The following is a 21,138-nucleotide window of genomic DNA, read 5'->3' on the forward strand; positions in this document are numbered from 1 at the left end:
TTTACTATTAATCATTTATACACTACATATAATCGTTAAAACATTGTAAATACAGTATTGTTAAAATATTGCAATCATTCTACAAGTACTACGTATATGTACACTTTGGAAGCAATATAAATATGCCAGTCTGTTACACTTAATTATTATACACTACATAAAATGGTGAAAAATATTATAAATACAGTGTTATATTTTGCAAACATTATATAAGTGATAGCTACGTATATATAAACACAACATCTCGATACACTACAATAATACAAACGTTATTTGAATTCTTGTAATTATGCAAATGCTCGAAGGCATCCTCGAAGATCGACGAGCTTCTGTACTTCGAAAGAACACACTCAACACGTTTGTCCATTTCGATGTATTGATATTTTCTTCTCTTCCCAGCCAATAGACCCAATTCTGCCATCTCAATTGCAGACGAGTTTCTCTTTGTTTCCGCCTTTAAGGCTTCAAGCAGCACGTAAACATTGGGTTGCCTTTTCCCGATGACTTTGTTAATCTTTGAATGTCATGACTCAACGACATTATTTGTCCTGTGTCTTTGGTTGCAACAGTTCCACACAGATATTGGAACATGTTCGTTCTCCACCCACTGTTCCACGAAGTAGTCATTAAACAACTGGATCTTTGGATCGAGTGGAGAACTGTCCATGATGAGTAGGAATCCCTCTTCTACTTCTGATTCAGGAATCGGAGACAGAGTGGCACACATTTTGATGTGCATTCTAACAGCTTCGTCCTTCTTGTACATATCAACGAGTACTAGTCGTTGAACGTTTCTCCAAATTGCTTGTTTAAAGTGGAAATTGCATCCAGAAATGTGTGACAGTGGGAACACGTTTCTTAACACCTTAAGTACTGCACTTTCAAAGTCTAGCTTGATAACTTTCGGATTAATCTCAGGACAGTAGTTCTTAATGAACGAAAATAATCTTTGATAAGTTCTTTCAGTTTTGTCCGGAAGTAAAGCATAAACTACTGGTGCTAAGTTAGTAGCAGTATTCGTACTACCGATGTAGATATGGAGGGTATACAGCTGATAAAACTGTTTGGAGCAGACGCTAAATGTGCCATCTAAAAATACGGTTTCTGAGGTTGCTAAAACATCTTTGGATCGGACACTAGGAAAATCTAACAACCGCTGTCCATTTTCCGTGTCGTCAAGGTACAGAAATGGAGAACCGTCATTAAAATACTTCAAAGATTCTGGTAAAGTGAGATGATCTGCATCTGGTGCATCTTGTTGAACACCTAAAATCGATCTCCTTATTCTGTTCAGGGTACACTTCTGTCTGTCGTAAACAGGAACGTTACTAACAATATCCAAACCTCGGTCTAGACATTCATCCATTTCTTGTCGGAATATTTGCCAAACAGGCGTTAACACTTCTTCACGAACTCTCTTCTTGCAATTCGTGAGTTTCTTCTTAATTTCAAGCCCAGTATGGTCTGTCACACATGTATGTTCCGGGATGCTCACATCTTTGACGATTAACACACCTCGACATTTAAGTTTATCCTTTTCCTTAACGCACACCTGAAAGAAGAAAAACATTGCAACATTAGGTCTCAAGAATTTTATGATCAGATGTAACACACGTTTTCTAATAGGTATAAATGTTTACATGTGGAAATTTGCTTACACAAACTATCGAACCATCCTTGTTCTCCCTCATCTTCCTATACTGCTGGCCTTCGTAAATAAAGGACGGCTTTCCACGCTTTGTTTCTATCATGTCCATATTCTCAGCCGTCTTGTCTCTCTCAAGTCTCAGTTTTACATAAATACTAATTTCCCAATGTAGAACCCTCATATATACGAGTACTTTCATCTTACATTCATTTACCAATCACCTTCTTTTTCAATCAAAGATAAACACAGCTACAGCTGGGCAACGTCATAGGCACACGTGCGCGCGGCGGTAATGACACTCCGGATTGTGGGAAAACCCACCAAGGAAGGTCTTGGCATATGTCGCGGCGGAAATGAACCGATAAGAACCCTCGGCGCAAATAACTCTGCTGAAGCGACACGGACTCAATTTTCTCTTCTGGACCGGATTAGAATTTATTTAAAATTCCTGGACCTTTAACAACCTTGGTTAAAAACTCATACTCTTAATACAATTTCGTCGAAACTGAATACAAAATAATATATTTGACATAATCGAATGCTCAAAAGTGACAACCAGAATGTAGTCATTATTTTGTGATCATGGTCTGTATCTATATACAATTACCATGGTATTGCTGGTTGTATGAAAAGCCGGTAGTTTTGAGTCTTTTACCTGTTTCAAACCTCTGTCAAATACAAAATGCGGTACTGTAGCCTAATTAGAAGAAAACTAGGAATCCGAGAGTATTAATTGGGAGAACACCAAAAAAATTAACATTTCAGAAAGGAGTATTAGAATATGAGTAAATAGAATGTGAATATATCAGTTCAGTCAATTTCCGCTACGTCATTTTTAACAGTGTAGCTCAATTAATTTTAGAAGAGAAGTTCGTAAGATATGAAAACTTCGGTATCGCTCAAATGATTTCATTAAAACATTTCCGCAAGGAATAGTATCAAATATAAATTCTATAGATTTTTGATGAGATGTATGGAAAGAAGGATTATTTACACAGGGAAATGAAAGCAGATAAGAGCCAGATGGTAGCGTGGGCAGCAGATTGGACTGTCGGAGAAAAGACAAATGACGCAAATCGTGACTTCATTATTACATGCTTGGATGCGAATCTGATAAGTCTGCGTCTTTTCTTTGCAAGAGACAAAATGACATTATTTAGTTCACGAGTGTCCATAATTTTCAACTGGGCCTCCCCGATGGCGTAGTGGTTAACGACGTCGCCTTGTAATCAAGGGGTCTCAGGTTCGATACCCGGTGGAGGCGCATAGTGGTTCGGATCGCTCTTTAAACTGTAGGTTCAGTCCCGATTAGCTTATCTGAGAATAAATGGAGTTAAACTTAGAAAAGGAGAGCATGCTATTTATTTGTAGTCTTTCTTTATTGTTAAAATATTTGTTTTATTATCATTATTTTACTAATATCAATTTAATTACATTAAAATAATGAACGAAATTTTAAGTTTCTATAAGCTGATTTTTTTAAATGATGAAATAGGACTTATTGTTTTCCTTGTTAATAAATTATCACAAAATCATTAGTAAAAGTAAATTATAAATGTGACCAATTTTTTTTTTTTTTAGTTAGTAGAATGTTTAACTTGGTTCAGTCTATTTCTATGTTACTTATCCTTGTGGGCGTAGGCATCAGAGTTTATATTTAGTAATAAATTTAGCATGCAAAAATAAACTATATTAATATTGTACATATTATTGCTAAATTACGAGAGAGTTGATAATTACATATCCATACACGATTGTTATTCTTACTCGGAACTCATTAACGTAATAGAACATGTGATCCAGAAATAATTAGCATAATGCAGTCAAGTTACAAGATGCATTGGATGACTGGATAGCGAATTATTAACCATTTGCATATCGCTCTGTTATTCATTGCTGGCGGTGTATTGTATGTGGATTCTCTAGCGTGTGTACTGTGAGTGACTCTTGTTTTCACCTCATAGTGTAGTGTTATGTTATTCGTGTTAAGTTATTGTGACTCGTGTATTTAATGTTTAGCAACGCAAATTATCTCATACATTTTTTAGAGAGAGAGAGAGAGAGAGAGAGAGAGAGAGAGAGAGAGAGAGAGAGAGAGAGAGCATAGATAATATTTAACTGAAGAATCATATCATTATTTTAAAAGTATAATGTGAATGTGCAGGAATTATGAAGAAGTACCAGAGGTCCTGTCGGTATCGTGTTCGAGACCAGGGTACGATTTCCGAGGTCGATGATCTCGATTCATTTTCAGATATTGTTCCTGAATAAAGTGGCTCTGTGTCTCACTTAGCCTCAATGGGTATCTGGAGGGATAAAGGCAGCGAGAGCGTAGTGCTGACCACATCACCTCCACTATGTTCAAGACTGATAATGCGTGGAGCTCTACCTCCGAACCTACTATGTACACCTTCATGGTTTGGAGCAATGCAAAGGTCTCCGATGGCGCAGTGGTAGAGTCGTCGCCTTGTAATTAAGGGGTCTCGGGTTCGATACCCGGTGGAGGCACATAGTGGTTCGGATCCCACTGTAAACTGTAGGTCCAGTCCCGATTAGCTTTAATGTGCATAAAGTGGACTTAAAACACCAACTCAATCAATCAAGCTATGCAAAGTTTTATCTATATGTACAGCGCCAGCAGAGTAAAGGACTCAAGATGATCACTGTATTTGAGAGCTACTGATGGCGTAGTGGTAACGTCGTCGCCTTGTAATCAAGGTGTTCTGGGTGCGATAGCCGGTGGAAACAAAGTGGTTCGGATCTCACTTTAAGTTGTAGCTCCAGTCCCGATTAGCCTATTTGTGCATAAAGTGGACTTAAAACTAAAATTCAAACAAAACCTCTGTGTGGTATTGGTCACCACTATCTACGTCGAGAGCCTGCAAAATCTTATTTCTGTAAGTGCTCTCATGACTTGGTCCTAAGTTCAGAAAATATTCTTGTCTTTAATGTTGAGGATTCAAAATACAGTGGAGCTGATTCAATACTTGTGGAGCGAAAAGCTGGACTTTCTAGTAACATAATTTTAGGTACACGTCCAGAAAGAGTAGATATAGGTACAGTTACCGGCAATAAAAATGGGACGCCTACGTTCTGAACTACCCGCTAGCCTGTAAGGCGATAGGTGTGTTGCCTATCTCTGCGACCATAAGTGGATTTTAATAGCAAATTTTCAATGGCAACTTCTACGACCGCTGTAGATTTAGGCAACACACACAACGCCTTGCAGGGAAGCGAGCATTGCAGGATCTAGGTATTCCATTTTTATTGCCGGTGACTGTATATAAGATGAGGATTTTCTCGCTAGGGGAGGAGAATTCATGCCGAGTTCTGAGGGATCCATAATATAGGTTTTCTGGGAGAATTATATTTGTTTGCTCACAACGGTGGAGTTTGTATTTAAGTCCACTTTAAGCACAGATAAGCTAATTGGGACTGGACATACAGTTTAAAGTTGAATATCCACAACGTTGGGAGTATCTGTAATAGAACAATTTGAATTACTATTCTCCCTTGCCTAATTTTTCTTTAAATACATCGCACATTTCATAAATTTTCATATTAATTCAGATTATCACTTGTCATCAATATTACTTTCAAATTTTAATATTTTTATTGTTCTGAGAACATCAAAATCTGACTTACAAATTTAATATTGTTGTCAAACCATTACGTTAAGCAATTTATTCAATTTTCTTTCAATTTTTAATGGGGGTTTGTGGGCTTCATGGAGGACCTGCTCCTTATTGAATACGTCCAAGCCAAGATTGAAGAGATTCGCGAGCCATCTTTGGAAAAATATCACACAGAACACCATTTCTTTTCTGTACCAGAATGAACGATGACGTCAAGAAATACCCACCTCCCCATAGGTTTCTAGTTCCTGAATTCTGAACTGTTTGTGGTCAACTTTCCTTTCATTCTCGACTTCTTTCTATTCTTCTTATTGTGACGGTCTCCAGCCCGGCTTTTTGTTAAACCCGCGACTCCCGTGATGAAGAATGTATCAGATTTCTCTGTAGTTGAAACTAGACGACTTAAATCTACCGTGGCCCTTCGGTGGTTTTATGTCGCAAACACTTTCGCCACTCAATAACTTGACTCGCCACAAAAGCTCTCCCGAAGCAACCGCCCGTGGAGAAGAAGCTTGGAAATTCTGGCGGCGAAAGGCTCTGAATTCTCCATATTCTTTAGAGTGCAACAGTACTTTGAATTCCCTCGCGACGGAGGCCGTGCAACCCGACAAATAGGAGCTCTGGCGCGAAGTTTTCGAGCTCCGGATGTAGTGTTTTGATTTAAGTACCCGAGAGTGGTGTCTTCATCTCAATAATGAGAAAACACGTTTCCTTGGATCCCCAGGCTTGCCATCCGGATAGAATCACGGATCCATTTGAGAAGCGCTGAGACTGCGGACACGGGGTACTTGTCTGTGACGCAGCCAAACTCAGCTTCGAATGATCTGGAGTTCTACATCATCATTTCTTGAAGGCTTTTCTTGAAAGCCTGGGCAATCAATACATCGACCTTGCGCCACGATGTCTCTGAAGAAAATATTCATAATACACAGATTTTTTAAGACAAAACAAATTTACCATGATTATATTTAGTGTTAATGCATAACAATGATGTACAATAGGGTTCGGAACTTGACAACAAATAATTTTTTTCCTGAGCCTTGAAAACAATGCTAAACTTGATATCCATCCATTTCCCCTCAGTATGAACCAGAAAACGTTATTTTTATTTTGCATTTTTTTCAATTTTTCTGTCTTTTTGGCTTTTAGGTCATATTTCAGTATTTTTGTTGTTTTTATTGCATTTTCTTAATTTTTGAGGCTTATTTTTCTCCTCCCTTCTTGTTTCGTGAATTTTAAACGCATTCCTAGTATAACTTACACATTTGAATTTCCTGACATGGTTCTTTTAGCAAGTTTGCGATTAATCTAAAATACAACCATTGGGAAAGTACAATATTATTTTAACTGAAATGTTTGGCAATGCATTAAATACTTTATTGTGGTAAATCTAATTTTGTTCCAGAAAGCTTAAAATACTTGTGTGAAGCCTACTTGGAGGTCCCCTGGTGGCCTCTATTATACCTTTAATCTGTGGTTTTAACGTAAAATTAATCACAATGTTTAAAAGAATATAATCTGATGTATGCGAAACACAACCGCATTTTCAGATGCTGGCCGACTACTGTATCTTGAAAAGTTCACTCTGAAAGAAAATTAATGACTCATACAGAAAAACCTTGTGGTCTATTTTATGTAACCTTGAAGTAAAAATAAAGAAAACTAGATTAGCACTTACTTGCTTTCATCCCTTTGTTTCAGTAGTTTTCACCACCAAACAACGGGTCTTATTGAATTATTCAACTACTCACTTTGTAATTTATGAAAAAAAAAACAGCTTTCATTATCAGAGCGAAAATTATTTTTAGGCAATTTTTTAAGAATTTTAAGGTCATTTTTTTACATTGTTTTAGGTCATCAACTTCCGAGACCTAGTTATAAGCAATGTTTTCTACTCAGGGGTAGAAAAATACAAGCAATCGCCATGAAGCCTGAAAATTTTCACCTGGCGCCAGAACTTTGAAATTCAGTTCTAAATATATGAATATATGTCGAGTTCGGTTATGAAAATTTCCATTACCTTTTTTTAAAAAAGGACTACAGTATGTATTATTTAATGTTTTTGTTCTGCATCACGTGTATCATTAAATCAGAATAATAAACAAGTCATTATAAATTTTTGCTAGCAGATAAAATCTGCAGCGATATGGTAGAGTCGGCCATGATGTTACCAGTTGAGCCTTCTTTAGGAAGAACACTCCGGCGCAAGAATTAACTACTTTTAATCCAATCTTTTGTTAATTCTTATTAATAAAATTCTTATGTTCTAGAGAAGAAGTTTCGTGAAAAAACAGAAATAAATGAATTCCAGATTCTACATTGCATCCAAAGAGATGAAGAATAAATTGAATTCAAAAGCAATGAACTTTGTGAACACTTTTTTCGTTAGGCTTTATAATCAGTTTTATTATTATTTGCAGGGTGATGGAATTTTTCCAGCGCCACTTTTCCATTCTCTTGCCTTTAAATAATTACACAGAGCTTAAGCTTTCTGCATTAACCGCGTAATACATTTTCGACACAGCGTTCATACATCATTGTGCGATTATTGCTGGTCATTTTATTTCGTTCTTTTGAAATTGATGACAAAGGATTGCCATTACATAGGTGACAAAGATGTCCGACACAAAGCACGAGAACTGCACAGTTCAAGTAACCGAAATCGAGTGGGATAACACATATCTGTCTATATTACTTGTTTGAGCACGGCAGACTGAATTAAAAGAAGCATACAGTATTAACATCAGGCGGCTTGATAAACAGCCTACGCTGTCGTAACAGAAGAGCCGTTAATATTACGTGTAAAGCTCTGAAAAGAAAGTTGGCTTCAGTTTCTAGCGCCAAAATCTTTCATTTGGTCTAGAATGCTGATTTCATATTAAGTATAAAGTTCAAGTGTACTTATATCTTTATATTAAGTATTTGCGTTTCTATTTGTGACCTTTATTTTAATTATTATATGTTGCTCTATTAGCTCATTGCACATGTGGTGGTGTTTAATTAATTCTACGTTTGCGGGTTTATATTATTATTAATTATTTGCATTGATTGAGTTATTTGTTTTATTTGGCTTTTCTGCCACCTTTGGCTAATTACCAAGATGAGGATGAGTAATGATACAATGAAATAGATGACATGTCCAGATCGGGATTCGAACTCGGAACCCCTGGCGTCGATGCGCGCTGTGCTAACCTCTCCGCCACGGAGGCCGACTGATTAATGATTTTATTATTGTTGTTTCTTACAAATGATTGATTGATTTGGTGTTTTAAGTCCACTTTATGCACAGTAAGGCTACTCGGGACTGGACCTACAGTTTAAAGTGGGATCCAATCCACTACGTGCCTCCACCGGGAATCGAACCCGGGAACCCTTGATTACAAGACGACGTCTTACAAATGAAAAGTGAGCTGGTGTGATTGATCGTGCAACTAGATCTACAAAGATTAGATTGATTTATTGATTGCTTTGCTTTATTTCACTCCGCTTTTTGGCTAATTTGCGAAGGTGGAGATGAGTGATGATATGATGAAATTGATGAATGGACACTCACAAACATCTATGCCCAAGCCGGGATTCGAATCCCGGACCCATATACAAATATTAGAGATGACAGACACGTAAGTTTCGAAATTAAAGAATGGCAATTGTTTGGATCGATTTAAGAGTCTAGACGGACGAGTTACACCAGTGGTGAGGTTAGAATATTTTGGGACCGTTGGAGGGGAGAAAACAGGACGGTCACCTTGGGCGTTGACATGAGAGAGGGCGCCGAATAACATAAACTTGAAAAGTCCAAACTTAGCGACTTGCATCCCATGAAATATTCTGAACGATACATAAACATATTTTCACCATTCACAAACATCATGTACGTACCTACGATGCCAGGGGTCCCGGGTTCGAATCCCAATCTGGGCATGGGTGTCGGCGTGTGTCCCTTCATCAATTTCATCATGTTATCACTCATCATCATCTTCAAAATTAGCCAAAAGTGGCAGAAAAGCGAAGTTTAAAAAAAATCAAATCAACCAATCAATCAAACACCATGTTCATGGAATTCATCCAAGCAAAAGTCTTGAAAAAAACTGGAATAATCTTAAATACCGTGAGAAGGTTTTTTTCTAGATACTTTGGCAAAGATCTAGAAGTTTTCTTTTGCAGTTTCAGTATTCAGAAAGTTCCTTTTTTTCCTCCAAGATTGCTCTAGACGCTTTCGTAATAAATCACATCCGACGGTCTCAAAAGATCCAACTTGGTGTGGTCATTTTATGGAGAGCAATTCAGCTTGTCACTACGAAGGCCCGGCCAGGATTAGATCGACAAAAGATAAAAGCCGGAAGTTGAGATTCCCAAAATCCTCCGGACAGAGGGAATGAAAATGCAACGGCTGCCTTCCTACAGCCTCCACAATGGTCGCCGGAGTGCCCGAAGGAGAAGAGAAGCCATTGCTGCTACTCCACCGTGAAAGACGAGAATTAAAAATTAGGAAAATTCAAGGAAAGTAACGTTGGAGAGATTCGACATTAGACAAGGTGAAATTGCGTTTGAAATCCGCAGCGAACGTTAGCTTTATGTTCTTAACGTAATGAGACTTGGGGTCAGTTGTGGATGTAGAATGGCTTTCGAGCAGAGAGCCTTTTCCTTTCTGGGCAATATAGACTCGAACCAAACTTCGTGAAAAGGAATTGGCAAAAGTTCGTGGTTCTGGTACTTGTAGAAGGGCTGGGAATGATCAATCGAAAAATCCCGAATTTCTGTCTTCCTTATTCTTGATTTTGCTTGCGAATTGCAATTAAGATAAATTCCTCAACTAGTTTTGCACACTTTCGTACTCTTCATTAATTATTTCAGTGAATTCTAGACTCTTTCTCAACTTTGAAAAAGTGTTCGGTGATCTCTGATCCCACATTAAAGAGACATTTTCACAGATATTCTACGTTTGTCCCCTATTACTCTTGCAGCATAATTTATAACAATTTTGAACAGACAGCTGTAGACATCCGTGGCGGAGTGGTTAGAACCGCGCACTAAGACGCCAGGGTTCCCGGGTTCGAATCTCGAACCGGGTATGTGTGTTCTTTGTGAGTACCCCTTCATCAATTGCATCAAATCACTCATCCTCATCGTTGCGATTTGCCAAAGCCGCAGAAAAGCAACGCTAAATAACAAATAGGAAATCAACGCGACATTTTGAAATACAACTGCGTGTGCTGGTTACGGAGATAATCGAATCCACGTTCCCGGCAGCGCAAGCGCCATTTACTGACTATTGCAGTTTCCATTACATTAAAGGCATGCACAATCAGGATGGTAACCTTATTTTCCGATCTACTCTCGTACATTGAAGTGATTTTCAAAAATGTACGAGAGGTATCGTAATGGTTAACTACATTAAATGTTGAACAGTAAAGATTCCACATCCAAAATTGGCGACAAAACAGTACGAATGTTACAAATACTTAAAGGTTAGGGCTGACGAACAGTTTATACTTAAGGAAGAAAGTCGCACCTGGCCAGGCAATTTGCTGTTTCCAGAACTTTCGTTTCCCTGAACTGAATTGACTTACCTTTATGGATGAAGAGGAAACAAGTTACAACTTCAACTTCAGCTCCTTATTGTTTTGGGAAAATAGTCTTGACTACGAAAGTATCTTCGGGGAGAAGAAAAATCAATTGACATCAAAATCAGCTTTCTGTATGACTGGCTCAACGCACGAGAGGCCAGGTTTTCCTGTTCTCTCGATTCCGTTGAGCACATTTTAGGCCGTGGAACGTGAAAGAAAACTAACAGGTTTTTCGAAATGCTGAAGATTTTCATTTTTTTCGCACGTCGATTGTTTGTTTATTTCCCTAAAGGCTGCAGATGACATGCTTTTCAATAAACATGAAAATCTGCAGATATTAACAGTTCTGGAGTTTCCTTGTTCGTCGGAGTGCAAAAACTTACGGACCAGAGTTCTGAGTTTGCAATGGTAACTGCACGGATACAACTACAACGATATTACTGTTCAGATTTAATAGCTATAACTTAGTTGTTACTATTTATTTATTATGAATAATAGCTTATAAATTACAATCAATAAGATTTTCTGTACAACATATCGATGGAAATACTGGTTTGATCTACATAATTTTCAACTTTAAACTTTTAAAAACCTTATTAACTATAACACCATTAAGCCTTGTTTCCATGACATGAAAAACTCAATATGCTGACCAAGGCAGAAATTTATTTTATTATAAAACAAATGTACTTGGTGCAGAGTCTGAAGAAGACCTTGCTAGAAGGTTGAAACGTTACGTTTAGTTTGTTTTATAATAAAATAAATTTCTGCCTTGGTCAGCATATTGAGTTTTTCTTATTAACTAATGTAATGACCAATTTTCAGATTAATTTATCTGATTATACAATTTGTGGAAAATGGATACTTAACCAATGTACGGGGTTGAGTGGGGGGAGGGTTGGACCCGTTAAAACATCCCCTTATATACGGCTATGTCGATGTCCATACACCCCATTAAGCTCGAGACGAACAGTACAAATTATAATAAGTGTGAAACAGAATAGGAGCATAAATTATGTTTTTGCACATAACCTCCCTCTCTCTCTCTCTCTCTCTCTCTCTCTCTCTCTCTCTCTCTCTCTCTCTCTCTCTCTCTCTCTCTCTCTCTCTCTCTCTCTCTCTCTCTTGCTCCTTTTAATCCTGGGAACGACTTCACTTCCGGGCCTTCTGATACCATAGTAACATACACCGTCGTCTTGAAAACAAGGGGTTCCTGGTTCAATTAACTGTGAAAGTACGTTGTACAAGGGTTCAGATCTTGCTTTGAGCTGTAAGGCACGTTCCGATTAGTCTATCTAGCACTAGATAACTAAAAAAAATATATCAATTATGTTATTGATTTGTTTTTTTATTGATTTAATTTATTTTACTTCGCTTTTTGTGCCACACTTTTGCCTAATTTGCAAAGATGAGGATGAGTGATGATATGGTGAAATTGATCAAATCGAGTCCCGGTAGTGGTGGAGAGGAATGGTAGGAGAGCTGGGTTTGAGTCCCGGCGTTGGCGAGGAGAGTAGAATGTGCCTGGTTCGAGTCCCGGAGGTGGGAAAAATGGGGGGTTTTGCTGCATTCGTGGACTTCTTAGTTAGCCGCTAAAATGTGCATGAGTGAAAGTAACTGGCAATAAGAACTAACAGCTTCACACTGTCTCGTGAATCTGTGCAGTAAAGCCACGGATAACGATAGAGAAAGGGAGAAATCGAGTGAGCGTAGATAAGCTTTGCGCGCTGCTGTAAACGGCTGGTAGCCTTTTCCCTCCATGCACTCACTTCCACTTTCAAGCATTCATTGGGTGAGCACTTGTTTTCGTTCGCTTGCTCCATACATTTCCAGGACAGAGTGTAGAACTATAAGAACAGCCTGAATGTAACCCTTTTCTTGATGGCCTACAAAAGAATCCTGCTTATTCATACATCAATAAACAGAAAAATTTACTTTCTTCGGATTTTTTGCAGTAAAATCACGGTAATTCGAGGTAAACAGGACCGAGACTACCTCGAACGACAAAATAATACGAATATACAGAATATCTTATGGGAAATCGGAAGAGATTAAAGAAAAAAGAAAGTGACAGAAACTACAGTATGTGAAAAATGGGATAGACAGTATTACTGTGACTATTGTACAGTCACCGGCAAAAAAATGGGACACCTAGATCCTGAAATGCTGGCTTTATTGCAATGCGTTGTATGTGTTGCCTAACTTTACGGCGAAGAGCCAATTTCAAAAGCAAGTTTTCAATATGTAGTTCTTACAATCCTTCAGGATAGAGTCACTCGGGGGAATATGCCCATTGGGGTTAAATGCCCACCCCCTCGTATCTTGCGCAACGTTAATGTTATGTCAACTCTGCGACTCTTGTTTGAAAGCGTCCTCCGTGGTGAGACGAGGCAGCAGGTTTGGAGCTTGTGAGAAGAATCTGAAGCCATCCAGGGTTAATTTCATGAGGTAAGAAGAATTTTTGAGGTACTAATTTTTTGGACGTTGCTGTATTAACTGTGTGCAATAATATTCCCAAGAGAGAATGAAACTGAATTATATTTGGTAAAAAGATCAAGAGTCAGGGAAACATATCTGCAGAGTGAAACTGCCGCATGGTGCTCAGAGTTGCCAACCCAGTGATTCAACTTTATGCTTGCAGCTGTGGGGTGATATGCCCACAGAAATTAAGTACAATATGCCCATGGGCATTATTATGAGCAGAAAGGACCACAATGTGACTGGATCCAGTGTATTCGTTGTAGTATGTGGATGCATGAAATATGCATCAAATTCACGTCCACGTGTCCAAAGTGCAATGCAATCTCTCACAAATGTAAACAGTAAAAGAGGCTATGGTAAATTCAAAATAAATGTTAGAAACGCTGTGCTTGTCTGTACAAATGATGTTATGTTTACGAATCAGACGTTAATACTCTTCCAGTTAATGCTGTGTATTATTTTCCTATAAATATGTCATGTCAAGTATTACAACAATTGTTTATTGTGTTGGGCATTTTACCCCTAATGGGTGGGCATTTTACCCTGAACACGGGGTGATTTGCCCAAATTAACGTTCATCTGTTTATTTTTCTATGGTTCTTTTGATATATGACTTACAGTAATAAAACTTATAGGTAACAATAACAAAACATGTAGCTTTCATTTGACATCCTTTTTATTGCGAAACTTCTTCACTTAGCGAAGCTATAAACCGCCAAAAAAAGTTGGGCGTATTCCCCCGAGTGACTCTATATGTCTTATGTACAGTACAGTAGTAACAATGATGTAGAAAAAATATTAAACGATATTGAACTTACACTTTAAAGAAATGTTCGAGTCTCTTCTGCTTCAGGACGTTGCATCGTTTCCTTTCACAAACCCACTTATCTGATAAAAAGAAAACGCGTTTTTTTGCCCCCTTGGATTGTATAGAACATGGGATTATAGACACTTGAATTATCGAGACACCACTGTATTCAGTAGAATTCTGGTGCAATATTCTGATGCGATAGAATTTATAACGACCCATGACCTAAGAGAACACGAATAATAAACACACAATTTTTCCCCAATGATTACGGAAAAGTATGCGCATCGGTACACGAATGAAGCATTCAGTTTTCCGAGTTGTCATTCTTCACCGCAATTACGCATTTAGTTTGGATACGAGTAAGAGGATTTCACATAAGAGCGGATGATCACGTAGAAGGGATTACAATCCACGCGACGCAGAACTATCTGAAATTCCATTGTCAACTGAAGGAAAATGCTGATCTATCTATAAATCCTCAAATAATTTTTTCCTCTATGTCTATGCTGAACGCCGTGCTCAATATTGCGAACAATGAACAAATTCTTGGCAAAAAAACAAAAAAAAAAAAAAAAGAAAAACCTAATAAATTTGTGAAAATATTATCAACATTGTTAGAGTATTATTTTTATGGAAATTTTAAGTAACAGTCTTCTTTTACTTTTTATCAAATTTAAAGGTTAGCACACATCGCGCTATGACGCCAGGGATCCCGGGTTCGAATCCCGACATGGGCATGAATGTTTGTTAGTGTCCATTCATCAATTTCATCACTCATCCCCATCTTTGCAAATTAGACAAAAGTGGCACAAAAGGCGATTAAAATAAAGCAAATCATTTATGAAATTTAAAGTAACAGCCTTCTTCTACTTTCTATGAAATTTAGAGTAACAGACTTCTTTTACTTTTTATGAAATTTAGAGTAACACTTCTCTTATTTTTTTATGAAATTTAAAGTAACAGCCTTCTGTTACTTTTATGAAATTTAAAGTAACAGCCTTCTACTTTTTATGAAATTTAGAGTAACAGACTTCTCTTACTTTTTATGAAATTTAAAGTAACAGCCTTCTTCTACTTTTTATGAAATTTAGAGTAACAACAGACTTCTCTTACTTTTTATGAAATTTAAAGTAACAGCCTTCTGTTACTTCTTATGAAATTTGAAGTAACAGCCTTCTTTTACTTTTTATATACGTGCCTTCACCACAATGCAAGAGAGTAATTTAAAAGACCAAAAGTGAGATTATTTTAAACAAAACCATGTGCGTGTTTTTCTAGAAGCAAAGTTTGCCCCAAGCGAGGAGAAATGCACATGACGAGTAAATATAGCTGACTTCGTGATATTGGGGGAGGTTTCATATTCGAATCACGTCATTAGCAGTTGGATGATCACACAAGTCACATAGTGCGCATATGTGACATTTTCACTTCGGGGATCCTTACAGGAAGATTCCGCTTATTTTCCAGAATTTCCGCCCCCACCAAAAACTAAGTTTCATGTTCTTTGTCTCTAAAGTGTGAAGTATGATCAGACTCACGGACTCCTGAGATTTCGCCATCGTTAAAGTTTGTCAAAAGTCCTCTGTATGACATGATAAATCAGGATTCAGTTGCCTTCCCTTGCGTGTCATTATGTCTCTTTCAATCAGATATTGTTCTTTAATGGCATGTTCACTTACCCTTGTACGTAAGATACCTTTTCCGACGTCCCTTTTATCTTCTAGCATATTGTTTATCACAGCCACCACACTCAACTAAATAGACCCCAATATAGTTAAAATTTGTTAAAAGTGTTCTGTTTATTTCACTTCTTTTACGTTGAGTTAGATTTTTATATTTTTCTTGTCCTTGTCAAACATTTTGCATTTTAATCTTATGTTCATTTTCTCTTTTAGTTTGCGATATTTGATTACGTGTAAAACACTCTTGAGTGCAGTTTACCACCATGAATAATACTCATTCACGGTGATTAGACATATCTTAAAGGTACGGGATCGAACCTTGGGATGCTTTTCTTCCCAGTAACTAGCTTAGGCTTCCGTTGAGCATGCGAAGGATCTAGAACTAACTTAATTTAAATAACACTGAAATGAACGGTGGCACACAGAGTTTGATTTAAATACCTTCACGACTGAACCGGCACGGTCATTTTCAATAAGGGGTTTACCTGTCTCGTGGTGTAGTCCTCGTCAGATACCAGGCTGTCCCAGAAGTCCTGCACCATACAAGGGCGAAAATGAAACACAGAATATCAGAAACAAAGACAGACTTTATTCAGCAAAGTACAGACCTCCATGTTCAATTAGCTACCTTCAGCCATCTCTGCAACAACAGTTCAATCTGATGGCGATACCAGGTGGCAGGTTTAGAATTGAAAAACTCACGACAGGCAGAATTTACGTCATCATTTGAATTGAACTGCCGACCACATAGGAAATGTGAGAGAGAGCGAAACAAACTGTAATCCGATGCTGCAACTTCCAGACTATAGGCGGGATGAGGTAACAACTCAAATCCGTCAAGCTCAGCTAGTGTGTTGGTCACTCTTCGAGACCGGTGACTGGGAGCATTGTCATTTTGCAGCAGTAACCTCTTCCTCCTCGTTAATGCCGGGTATTCCCGTTCAGAATGGCATACACTCGACGCAATTGTTCAGAATACAGTTCACCTGTTACAGCATGACCTTCTGGAACAAACTCATAATGGATAATCCCGTCAATATTCCGCCACACACTCAGCATGAGCTTTTCCCAAATCTGTCTTGTTTCACATGGGCGATGGCCTCCTGCCTTCCTTTCACCCACTGTTTACGTGTATCAGGGTTTTCAGAAACACCCACTTCTCGTCTCCTGTCACAATTTTCCTCCAAAAACGAAGATCGTGCGGGTATTGTAGCAATTTCTGGCAAATTGCAACTCTGCGCTGGGCCTGCAGCTCTCTCAGCTCGTGCGGACTTTGTCGAGGCTGTGTATTGGTGTAATCCATGTCATGCAAGCGATGGTTTACTGTCGATTTGGATGCCCCAACCACTCTTGCTAACACACATGTGCTGGATTGTGGTATAGCATTCACAGCATCCTGCGGAGACTAGTTAATGTCCATCGGAGGTCACCCCGTGCGGGCCTTGTCTGCGAGGCGTAGATCACCTGAAGCGAATTTTTTAAACCAACGGGAAGCTGTCGATCGATTCACCACTTCTTCGTTCTCCACACGACAAATTTCCTCCGCTTCCACTTTTGGTGTTAGTCGTTTTTTCCATAAAGAAAGGCGCACTGCATGAAGTGCAATTTGGTCCTCACTCATTGTACCCACTTTAACTTCACGGGAACACTCGCTACACATGCTGTGCGTGCCTTCACTTTATCCCACGAACCTGTCCTCTATGCTTGACAACAGCCTTTCACCGGTGGCGCCACCTACCCTCGCAAACTTCACCTCTTGAAGCTCAGTGTGCTGATGGTGCAGGACTTCTGGGACAGCCTGGTAGGTGCTCCTTGATATCACACACAGAAATTCTATTCAACAGGCTGGCGATACTTAACTTCAAATGACATCTCGCTGCTCTAAATCGATAAAGTCCAAAACTCAGTGTTCCTCCTCAACTTTTAAACGACAGACTCACTCCCTACTTTGTCGTGAGATTATCCCTTTCTCTCCCTCGATCTCCCAGCACAACTCTTCCTTTCTCGATAATTCCAAAACAACAAATTGAAGTCTCTACTCAAAAACCAACCAACTTAAAAACCCTCGCTCCTGCTCCAAGCATAGTTCATTCCCCTCAATTAACTTCTCATCCCTTCTCCTCTTACCATTCAATCCTCCCAACAATGCACAATACCTCATATCTTACTTTGCACATTCTTAACTTTTCTGCCAGCTGCAGAATGACGGAACTATACAGGAATGCCAAGGACGATACGATTGTGTGCATGTGTAAAAGTGCTGTACTTTGGAATTTTCTGTATACCGCAAAATAAATAGTGTTTGAAGTAATAAAATAAATAAAGAGATGTGAATCTAACGTAGGAACACACGTATGTACAACGACAATGAGTACACTTTTTACGTTAGCGTTTAATAAAAACGACTTTGGTTACACGGGAAATCTACAAAGATTTGAAATATTTAACACATAAAGGAAACAATGTTTAGAGATATTTGGTGCAACCTGTATGCCATAAAGGTACATGGATGAATCCATCCCTAGAAGTGATGGATCTGAATATGATGATCAGGCTTCACCTCAAAACTACTTACTCGCTACTCCATGTTCCCACATGGGTGTTTATTTATAAATATCGCATAAATGTGTTTACACAGATCAATTTCCTGCAAAATGCACCAACACTTCTTTACCAGTAATGATCTCATAAAGAACTACAAGTCAACCCTCGAGGTTTGGAGTCGAAATACGATCCTGAAATTCCATGGTGCTCTTTCCGTTTGTAACTTGGCAAGCTTCGCCCACTCTTGGTCACAAAGGAACTCGTGAGTGATTGCAATAAACTTGCCAAAGGAATAGTAAGATCGTTAATTGAATTTGTCCGTCGAGCGAAACGCATTTCCTCTTCTTGTCAGTTAACGTATTGTCAATTAAATTCCAAGCCTTGCTTACAAAGCAAGCAAATATATATTTCAGGTATTAAGTAGTTTTTGGCTTATTGAATGTCACATGTTTGCATCGTTAAATTAAGGTAAAAGAAAGGGAGTAGGAAAAGAAGTAACAAGGAAATGGAAGCCTAGCCTAGCCTTCCCTCGAGGTAACATCCCAGTATTCATCCGAAATTTCTGATGAATAAATGGAAACACTTCAGTCGTGGATGGCGATCCAGATTTCTATACCATTGGTCTCAACCACATTACTGACACTTCAGATTGTCAGAGCTTTTGACAAAAAAATGTTTGCCTTCCACTATGAGCAAACTTATTGGGTTCATAATGACCCGATGCATGGTGATGCCAACCTGCCTGCAACCGTTTGCCGTCCATGTACTGGGATGGAGGACGGGAGGGGGGACAAGCAGGTATAGTGTCAGGAGCACGTGTGTGGACTCCAATGTCTTCTTGAAGTTGCATGACCAGAGTACACCGCAGCAAAATAAGATCCTCGGTTCCACGAGTAGGAAAACACTACAGAACGCTTAGAAAGCAATTTGCTTAATGATTGCATTACTTAATTATTATTCACTACAACGTAAGATTAATAATTATCTACGTAAGTCAAGAAATAAGTGGTGGTTTCACAATTTTGCCACCTATACTCTGGCCCAGGAATCTGTGGAGCAAGGCCGCGCATAACGGTAGAGAAGGGAAGAAAGTGAGTTGGAGGAACAAAACAGTGCTCGTTGCTACTACGTTTTCCTCTTCATGAACTCACTTCTCCTCTCACGCGTTCATTAGTCGAGCGATCTCGAGGCCCTACTTGCGCAGAGACTTGTTTCCGTTCGCTCGCTCCAGAGATTCTCGGGACAGGGTATAGGCATCCAGTACCTAATCTGTAGCCAATTACACGATGGCTCCGGGCTGACAATTGATGTAAAGCAAGTACCAGTACTAATACGAATGGTCTCGAAGGGAAAAAATTGAATGACCGCACTGATCCATTATGAGTAGCTCAATCGAAAATAGGTTTTTGCAACAAGCACGTATACGACTACGTGTCATTTACAGCCAGGGCGTTAAACAAATTTAGCGGATTCACAAAAGCTTCAATCATCGACGCCTAAGTAGTCCATTAAATTAATGTCCGCACCAACCGCCATAAAGGTCCACGTGAGGCATCTGCTCTGTGGATGAGGACGCGGTTGTTGATGCAACCTCGCCGAATTTCCTCGTTACATTTTAATGTTGCCATACAGCGAGTTTGACTCTCTTGTAATTGATTTCCACAATGCTTTTATGTAGCGCGGCATAAAAGTGAATTAATGAAACGTATGGTAAATTATTTCAGCTATGAATATCATGCACAGATTTTTCTTTTCTTTTGTCAAATTTATGAACTTTATTCGTGCCAAATTTTGTGAATAATGTTCAACATATTTTTTACCAACATCTGAGTGAAAGTATGATAATAATAGTCTTTATGTATTATTTAATATACGGGCCTCCCCGATGGCGCAGTGGTAGCGTCGTCACCTTGTAATCAAGGGGTCTCGGGTTCGATACCCGGTGGAGGCACATAGTGACTCGGATCCCACTTTAAACTGTAGGTCCAGTCCCGATTAGCCTTTCTGTGCATAAAGTGGACTTAAAGCAGCAAATCAATAATTTAATATACAAATAAAACACTACCTAATCTATGGATAACTTTATTTGGTATATACAATCTCACTTCTCGTATCGCTCGGGACTTCGAATAATTTTTATTTGACAGTTGAAGAGAAGTTCAGGAAACTTGGCTATTGCAAGTGTCTCAAAACAGTGCACGCTTAAGGAACGCAAGCATTAAGTTTCGATTGATTTGGTTTATTTTACTTCGCTTTTGTGCTTCTTTTGGCTAATCACGAAGATGGGGATGAGTGACGATATGATGAAATTGATGATTGGACACTCACAAACATCCATGCCCAGGCCGGGATTCGAACCCGCGACCCCTGGCGTCGTAGCACGATCTGCTAACTCCGCCACGGGGGCTGGCTAAGCATTAAGTTTTATTTCGATGTCAAAGTGTAGCTTTGTAGGAAATGAAGGTATTAAAATAAAGGTGAAAAATTACGTGTTTTTTATTGAAATTCAGCTTAATAGCAGAGTAATAAGAATTCAAAGCAACTTATTGTGAAGTCATGATTCCTGGTTCGAAGGCAGCATAAGAGCAATGATAATTCTTCTTGAATGTTGTCTCAACCATCTCTTCAAAATATTGTTTAATCTATATATGTGCACTTTTTCATTAATTTTTTATACATGAGAGTTTAATTTTTATAAAACTGTCTATTTTCTACCTCTTTGGTTAATCTCGACGATGTTCAACTGACGAAACATGATGAGACAAACACA

At 38.7% G+C, this 21,138-nt stretch overlaps 1 protein-coding gene across 1 annotated transcript; it reads right to left on the reverse strand.

Moving 5' to 3' along the window:
* Positions 1–523: 523 nt before the first annotated feature.
* LOC145984534 (uncharacterized) lies at positions 524–15,701 on the reverse strand. The gene is made up of 2 exons (XM_083118187.1): positions 15,681–15,701; positions 524–1,552 (listed from the first exon to the last, which is right to left on the reverse strand). The coding sequence occupies exons 1-2, from the start codon at positions 15,699–15,701 to the stop codon at positions 524–526; spliced, it is 1,050 nt and encodes a 349-aa protein (XP_082974313.1).
* Positions 15,702–21,138: the final 5,437 nt, after the last annotated feature.

Source organism: Lepisma saccharinum, chromosome 2 (genome assembly GCF_977018435.1).
Source record: "Lepisma saccharinum chromosome 2, izLepSacc3.1, whole genome shotgun sequence".
NCBI classification, from domain to species: Eukaryota; Metazoa; Arthropoda; class Insecta; order Zygentoma; family Lepismatidae; genus Lepisma; species Lepisma saccharinum.